Below are 7,776 nucleotides of genomic sequence, written 5' to 3' on the forward strand. Positions count from 1 at the left end.
TAAAGTAAATCAGAATGAGCGAGGAGCGTTAGAAGGACTGCGTGCTTGGTGTGTTCGGCAGATGAAGGTAAGGGCGGAGTTGATGGGGATGATGGATGATGAGTAATGGAGAAAGAAGGCGCTCCCCGGCTGAAAGATCACAAAATAAAAAGAGAGATATCTCCGTTACGAATAAGACTATGGGATGACTCCATTCAATCTTATTTTTTCTATTTTTCGGAAAAGAGAGGGAGAACTAGTTATCAGATGCAAACCTTATCAGATCATCCCACGATCAACTACGCGGGGTCGCGCGGGGTCGCGACGTCACCCTATTTTGCTTCCCCTCTCTATTTGCACGCATCTCTCATTTTCTCTGAGTCGAGAGTCGAGAGTCGAGGGAAGGGGATCAAAGAACCTAATCAGCATTCCTTGACCTGGACTCGGACAAGCGTGGATTCGACTTGGGCAGAGTCATTTGGAACAGAGATCACTATCAGCTCGTACCTTCTAGCAGACGGAAGAAGGAAACTCAGGCATCATGGCATCCAACTCAGAGCTGGAAAATAAGCTGCGGCCGATCTATGGTACCCATCAACCATCTCAGGCACAGATTCACAATCGCGTCAAAGGATCAACCAACTCTAACCAGCAATCGCGTCACCTGTATTGAACAGATGCCATGGAGGTGGGCAACTATAGGGAAGGAATCCAGTTATGCAACAAGGCACTCAAGAGACAGCCCAACCTGCATAGCGTCAAGGTACGAAGGGAGGATATCGACTTTTCGAACAAATTGATCCGTTCCCGCCTGGTGTCTAACAGCAATAACGATTCCTTACGCGGATAGGCGCTCAAAGCGCTGGCATTTGAGCGGAGCGGAAGGATGGGCGAAGCGTTGGTGCTGTGCGAAGAAATCATGTGGGCAAAACCGAAGGATGAGGCCACTTTGAGGACGCTGTCTATGATCCTCAGATCCGGAGGCAAAGGTATTTACGAAACGGTTTTTTTTGGATAACACACATGGACCAGGATATGGACTGGACACCGATTAACAAACACATTCTTTCCCAATCAGATGAGCAGATGGTTAAGTTGATCGAGCTATATAAGGAGGCGTCAACCGCCAATCCAAAGAATGAAAACTTGGCCACACAATGGTTCATGTCCCTTGCTCGCAGACTGGACTACAAAGGACAGCAGCAGGTGCGTTTGCACCGCACTGAACAGAGCGGGCTGAAGAAAAGTTAGTCATGGTGTAACTTCCGCATTAACACCCACTTTCATTTTACAAACTATAGGTTGCAATCCACCTTCACAAAACCTTCAAAAGGAGCAACTATATGTTCTGGGCGATCATGAGCACTACTCTTCAGGTACAGGAAACCTATGTTCTGGATACTGAGCGCCCATCGAGTTCAATACCAAGGCAAAATGCTAACATGGCTCTCTCTAATTACTTCCGTAGGGTCAAAACGCACCTGCCGGTCAGTCAACTATGCTGTATCAATTGGCTGAGCGCATGATGGCCAAGTTGAATGCAGAGGGCAAGGTTGAGACCATCGAGGGTTAGTTAAATTACTTTTAACCTGGCACCATACAAAATATCGTGGACGCAATGTTAGCCTTCCTAACGCTTCACCACTACAACTCTATACTGCTCTCGTAGAACTGCAACTCTATCTTATCATCCTACTTGGGCAAAAGGATCGTCATATTGATGCGCTGGCCCTCCTAGAAGGCGACATTGGCGTCAAGACAAAGGCGATTGATAATGTGGAGCTGCGTTACTTGCGCATTGAGTTGCTTATCAAAGCTGGACGCTGGAACGATGGCAGAGATGCTGCGGTCCAAATTCTCCAGGAGATCAACTCGGATGACTGGAGGACCATTCTCCAGTATTTTGACACGATCTTTCTTCCTGTCCAAGATGTCGACCTCAAGACCTCTGACAATCTCAAAGAGGCGCGTACATTTACTGCTGCGCTGGCTCAGAATGAGGGCAAAAATCCTAAGCGAGGTCCCTTTCTCGCGCAGATCGAGCTGGAAAAGCGAGTCCAGGAAAGGATTGGTGAGCAGCTGCGGTCCCAGGTCTGTGTATCAAAATGCGATTAGACCCCTTTCCAGTAAACTGACAGTCATTTGTGTTGAAACTAGGCAACAATAAGGAAACCGTCATGAACCTTCTTGTGGCATACTTTGAAAAATTCGGCTCGAAGACATGCTGCTTCGAAGACCTCTCGCCCTATATCGTAAGCGTGGACAAGGAGGATGCTCTTGAGTTCTGTAGGAAGTTGAAGGAATTGTCGGGCGAAAAGGCAGAGACCATCAAGGAAATTGCCATCCAAATCAACATTGCGAGGTTTGAGCGCTCAGTGGGCTTGCAGGCCAAGCTTAATTCTTCTGAAGCCATGGCTCTTGTCAACAAGTTTTGGAGGCTGTACGAGGAGGCATTGCCTTTTGGTAAGTTCAGAAATTGAGATGTTTCTTCTAACGCCATCGATTGCACAGGCATTCTTATTCATAGTGCCGCTCCATTCTCATGTCTATAGGAAAGGATCTGGAAGAAACTGAGCGCCAATACGGAGACGATTACGCAATCATGGCTGCCCACCTCCTCATCGACATTCACAGGGATACTAGTAAGGGAGATATTACACACTGCTCATTCCCCATAGAGGTGACGCTGTGCTCAATAGGATACACTGAGTTCTTACACGCACACCATGCCTTCTACATTGTCATATAGAATCTTATTTCCCTCTCCTGAACGCGACTTTCATGTTGGAGCATGCATTGAATGCAAGCAAGCACAACTACCAGATAAAGCTTGTGTTGATCCGCATCTACGAGCTCCTCGGTAAGGATTGGAATGCACGCCACCAATGTTTTGGTTCTTGTTTCTGCCAAATAGATACTAATACTAGAATCAATGTCTTCATTCTTTTAGGTGCCTATAATTGCGCTATCAGCACCTACAACACCATGTCGATCAAACATGTGCAGCACGATACCATGTCCCACTTTATCACGGATCGCGCTACCAACTTTGGATTGTTCAGTGAGGCGCTGGCACAGATGTATAGCGCGCACGAGATCTACCACAGCAACGAGGCCGAGACACCCGAGATGATCTTGCAGGCATACAAATACTCGACCTTCTCGAAAATGCAGGAGTTTATTGAGTTTCAATCCAGACTGGAGAACTCGCTGCAAAAGATGATTGCGGATCGGGAGATGATTCGACTCGAGTTTTTGAAGGAAGACTCTGTCAGTCGTGCGATTACCTGGCTTCAGGAGCTCGAGATCGGCAATTTGAAGTACGACGCTGCATTTTGCGAGTCCAGGATAGATAACCGCGACACGAGCGTGATGTTGAACTGGAACCCCAAGGAATCTGCTTCGGTCGAGGTCCTGACCCGTCCTGCTGCTCAGCTAGACCGTGTCTGGTTGACGCTGTTCACACTTGTGCCACGGATCCTCAAGCACATGGCACATCTTTCACCCATTGGCGCCGAATACGAAAATTTAGTAGCTGCTCTGGAGAAGATTTTGGCTACTTCTTCCCCCTCTTCTGAGTTGGAGCATCCTCCAGAACTGACGGCCGAGGAAGTCAAGCTGGCCAAGATTATTCACCATGCTGCCAAGGCCTTTCAGGCTTTGTCTCTGGCGGTCGTGGCCCAGAACAGTAATAGCCCCACAAAAGAGGATCCCACCAAGACTGCGGCGACGGTCAAGGAGCATCTGAACGCTGTGGCAGCACTGCTGAAACGCGATCCCATCAAGTCCACGGGCATACTTTCCTGGCAAACGTTTCACGTGCTGACCAACATGGTCGAGACGGTCGCGTACCTTAATGTGGTCAACCAGTGCCTGCTCAACTTGATTTCTACCAAGGCAAACAAGAAGGCGGCCTTCAAGAGTGTAAACAGTACCATTCAGGATTTCATGGGACAATGCCGCCAGGCTCTGCAGGCTGTCCAGACTGATGTTACCGCTTTGAGGAACGTGGTCAAGCCAGATCGGATTAAATCTGGCTTGCTCTATGAGATCTGCGATGGATCCGCGGTCGATTTTGTTCGTTCCTCGAGCCACCAGGCCTTGATCGAAGACAAGACACTCCAGATTGGATCCAGCTGGATGAGGAGTCTTGTCAACTTGCAACAAGAGGCTGTCTCAAGGATCGTTTAGAGCGGAAACCCCCATTTTTTGAACATATTCATTGTTCACGAATAAACGCAGCGAGAATGATGATAAAAAAGCAATGAGTATATTGATTTAACGAGGGAATATCCAAACGGTGCAAGGACTTCCTAGTTCATCTCCACAGAACGTCCGATCTCCATGCGGCAGATCTCCTGAAAGATATTTGTGATCCTTGCGTCAATAGGTTCACTGGTCTCGGGATCGACCGAGAAAACAATGGTCTCGAGCGTTGCTGAGAACGTAGCCACTTCTTTGGAGTACCGACGACCCAGCTCCAGGAACCAGCCAAGACCAATCTCCCATGCCCGGCTCTCTTCCACACTCTGGTCCGAGGACTCGATCTCTCTCAATTTGGTTTGGAGCACACCCACGAACTTTTGGTACAGCGTCAAGAACACCTCCTTTTGCTCGCGGTTGACGATCGACAGTGTGTTCTCGACTCCAATGACAACCTCCTCCGTCTTGGTCGGTGGATCAGCCTCGAACTCCTTGCGGACCTCAACCAGCTTATCCTTAACCTGTTGCACTCTCGAAATGACCTTGTTCAGTGTGTTCTTCAGGATGTCCCAGACAAAACTCCTGTGCCACTCGTTCTGCCAGACCTCAGGCTCAAACACCCACTTGACAATGGCAATCGCGTCCACCACACGATAATTCAGCATCTTGTCCAGAAGGATCCCCATGAACTGCGTGTTATTCCTCCAGAACTGTGCCACAATCTTGACCGTGTGCAGGCGTGCCTCTGGTGTGCCGTTCATCCGCTGCAAGATCGCGAGGTACCGTTCAATCACATTGAGAACGTGCGAGAATGATTTCGATCCCAGCATCAGAACACACTCCGTAAACAGTTCCCGGATGAAATCCTCGCGCTCGTTCGGTGTCAACGACTCTAGTCGAGGTGCGTTTTTCATGCTCTCCAACGTTTGTTCAATCTGCTCAGTCGAGCTCTTGTTGCGGAGCGAATTCAACACTGCGGATGCCATGGCATGGTATGGGTGCTCTATACACATGAGGTTTAAAAAGCAATCGGTGTGAGTTTCCCATGTTCCCCTTCCGCAACTGTCAATCTACTATAACATTCATAAGGCTCTGTGCGACATAGTACCTGGTGACTCGAACTTCCAGCTAGGACCAGGCGCTTCCGATGGCATGAACTTCTGGAATTCATCGGGCAGAGCCTCTTTGATGCGTTCAAAGTAAGACAAGCGGATCGTCTTTTCCAAGGTCTCGCGAATAAAGACGCACTGTGCATGATCAGGTGGCAATTCCAGAGCCGCAGACCTGAGATATAGCGAGAGAAGATGAAGGAAATGATCAAATCGGTCAGTGGGTTGACAAAGGTAGGATACCTGTCGTTTTTACACTAGTAAACGCAACCATCGAATATTACCATTCGACCCAGTTCCAGAGGTATCCGAAATTACTGAGGTGGTGACTGAACCAGGTCCAGAAGCGGTGAGCACATTCGACATCCATAGAAGGAAGTCTTTCGTACAACTTCTTGATGGCCTCGGCTAATGAAGTAGGGAAGCTGTCTGGGAAGGATTTGCAGACCTCGACCAAGAGCGAAGCATAGTATACACCCTTGAACTCTTGCTTGGGCAGCTTGAACATCTCTGTGAAGATGACCTCCGCCAACAACTGGTCTACAGACCAGCTTGGCCCTGCCGGTGTATCCGTTTCCATTTCGTTGGGTGCTCCTGTTGCTGCTGTGAGTGCCGAGTCAGCAAAAGTCCCAATGACGTATGAGTACTGGACCATGAACAGGTACTTTGCACACTCCTTTCGGTTGATCTCAAACAAGCAAAGCACGTCCGTCAGATTGTCGCGGACGATAAAGTGTGCGATAGAGTATGGGTCAGGAAGTGAGTTGTTCTGCTCGCCCTCGTCGGCCACAAAGATCCTGAACAGCGGTGCTGGAGTGTAGTAAGAGCTTGCGTCCACATGAGGCGGGAAGGCGAATGCAGGCAGCTCGTGCTGGGAGGCCATTCCGAGAACAGCATCAAAGGCCTGTGAGGGCTTGATCAGAATCGTCACATCCCAGTCATCCTTTTGCAAGTTCTGGATCTGTTTCCACAGCAGTGTAAGCGGCTTTTTTTTTTTTTTTTTTTTTCAAACAGATGAAAATTGTGTGTGAGTACCCAGGCCATGATCCAGAAATCTAATGAAAAGATATCGTTATTGTATCGGGACGTACCTCCTCCTGAACGTATGGGCACTGCTCATCTTTGAACACCTTTGTAATCTCAAAACCCTCAGCTCCACCGCCCTCCTCTCTTGCCATCATGTAGTCCTCGATTCGTCCCAGGATCTTTTCAAAATCGTGAGGGTTGCGGTCACGCATGTCGGCTGCACACCAAGGTAAGGTCGCCAGGACACAGTAGACAGCACAATCAGCGCGAGCCTAAAATAGTGGATCAATAGGGGGCCGGTTTTAGATACCCACAAATGAAATTGTCTTGAGAACCGCAAAATGACAAAAAATCCACAAGATGTCCTCTTACTCTCAAAACCGTCTCCTCGTCCAGAACGCCCAGCAATTGGTCCATGACGTTGAGCAGCGTAGTGGGCAAAATGACGTTGGAGTTGACCAACTCGCCAAAGAATCGCAACAGCAGCTTGACGTTTCTCCATTGATATTTGAGCAAGCTGTCCTGCAGCAATTCGGATGCCATGGCAACAATCGTTCCTCCAGTTTGAACATTCTTTGCGTTCAAAAGTCCTGTTAGCGTTCCGTAGATGGCAGACTTCATAGGAAGCTCCAAAATACTATTGATGTCCGTTTGCAAAGCAGGCGTCATATCCAGGTTAGTGCTTTTGGCAACTTTCACTGCAAAAATCGATTAATGGTTGCCATGAATCATCATCGTACCAAGCCTTCAAGGACTTGAGAATTGTAGCGGAATGCTTTGCATAGTCGTTGTCCAGAATTCCGGCCAGTGTATTCAGGTTGGTCTCGAGCGTTGGCGTGATCTAAATACGTTTGGTACAAGGAGCAGATGTAAGTTCATTCACGCCCGTATTTCAAGAATTAACAGGTGGTACTTCGTAGAGACGGAAGCAAATATTGCTGTCAATACCTTGTCGCCAACGCGAATGATAAGTCCACCCAGACGCTTTTCAATATCGCTCACTTCATCCTGCGCGCGCTCCTGCTCTCTGTCACGTTGATCGTGCCGTTGTCTATCGTATGGCTTTCTGTATCCGCCACCTCTTCCTCCTAGAAATAGAACGTCGATAACAACACGGATCAGGTCTAAGTGGATAGCAAACAAAAGGATCGGACAACCGCTGCAGATTGGCCAATCGTATGTTTATGTACGCCTTACCTTTGTCATGACGGTCTCCACGATCGTTATAACGTCCGCCTCCTAATATCCAAATTTATTTGCCAAGACGCAGCATATGTAGGCGATCAGTATCCTGTACAAACGTGGACGAACTACATGCCTGTTCTTGCGAAGGAATCTTTGCTCGTCGCGCATGTCATGAAATCGCACAGGAGAAAAGTAGTGAAATGCACTCGGCCTACCATGGTTGTTCCTATTCCTGTCAGGTCCGCCGCCGCCTCCTCCTCCTTGGTTGTTCCTT

General features: G+C 48.5%; 2 protein-coding genes across 2 annotated transcripts; one reads left to right on the forward strand and one right to left on the reverse strand.

Moving 5' to 3' along the window:
* Positions 1 to 268: 268 nt before the first annotated feature.
* BC939DRAFT_443589 (N-acetyltransferase B complex non catalytic subunit-domain-containing protein) lies at positions 269 to 4,235 on the forward strand. The gene is made up of 11 exons (XM_051554564.1): positions 269 to 566; positions 657 to 742; positions 830 to 968; positions 1,058 to 1,185; positions 1,281 to 1,355; positions 1,448 to 1,547; positions 1,649 to 2,050; positions 2,137 to 2,442; positions 2,532 to 2,621; positions 2,729 to 2,839; positions 2,930 to 4,235. Exons 1-11 carry the CDS (start codon positions 521 to 523, stop codon positions 4,168 to 4,170), a joined length of 2,724 nt encoding a protein of 907 aa, XP_051415038.1. The 5' UTR covers positions 269 to 520; the 3' UTR covers positions 4,171 to 4,235.
* Positions 4,236 to 7,776, reverse strand: BC939DRAFT_490909 (MIF4G like-domain-containing protein). The gene is made up of 9 exons (XM_051559469.1): positions 7,619 to 7,776; positions 7,515 to 7,556; positions 7,266 to 7,405; positions 7,058 to 7,158; positions 6,690 to 6,954; positions 6,383 to 6,589; positions 5,576 to 6,276; positions 5,291 to 5,466; positions 4,236 to 5,185 (listed from the first exon to the last, which is right to left on the reverse strand). Exons 1-9 carry the CDS (start codon positions 7,668 to 7,670, stop codon positions 4,293 to 4,295), a joined length of 2,577 nt encoding a protein of 858 aa, XP_051415039.1. The 5' UTR covers positions 7,671 to 7,776; the 3' UTR covers positions 4,236 to 4,292.

The sequence above is a fragment of the Gamsiella multidivaricata genome, assembly GCF_025024155.1.
Source record: "Gamsiella multidivaricata strain RSA 2152 chromosome Unknown BC939scaffold_14, whole genome shotgun sequence".
Classification (NCBI taxonomy): domain Eukaryota; kingdom Fungi; phylum Mortierellomycota; class Mortierellomycetes; order Mortierellales; family Mortierellaceae; genus Gamsiella; species Gamsiella multidivaricata.

What these genes read in the sequence shown, in the direction of transcription:
- BC939DRAFT_443589 (XM_051554564.1), top strand. Translation starts at nt 521, where the DNA reads ATGGCATCCAACTCAGAGCTGGAAAATAAGCTGCGGCCGATCTATG. An exon ending in CCTCAGATCCGGAGGCAAAG is followed by an intron (nt 969 to 1,057) that starts GTATTTACGAAA and finishes TTTCCCAATCAG; the next exon opens with ATGAGCAGATGGTTAAGTTG. An exon ending in ACTACAAAGGACAGCAGCAG is followed by an intron (nt 1,186 to 1,280) that starts GTGCGTTTGCAC and finishes TACAAACTATAG; the next exon opens with GTTGCAATCCACCTTCACAA.
- BC939DRAFT_490909 (XM_051559469.1), bottom strand. Translation starts at nt 7,670, where the DNA reads ATGCGCGACGAGCAAAGATTCCTTCGCAAGAACAGGCATGTAGTTCGT. An exon ending in TGGAGACCGTCATGACAAAG is followed by an intron (nt 7,406 to 7,514) that starts GTAAGGCGTACA and finishes TTCTATTTCTAG; the next exon opens with GAGGAAGAGGTGGCGGATAC. An exon ending in TCATTCGCGTTGGCGACAAG is followed by an intron (nt 7,159 to 7,265) that starts GTATTGACAGCA and finishes AAACGTATTTAG; the next exon opens with ATCACGCCAACGCTCGAGAC.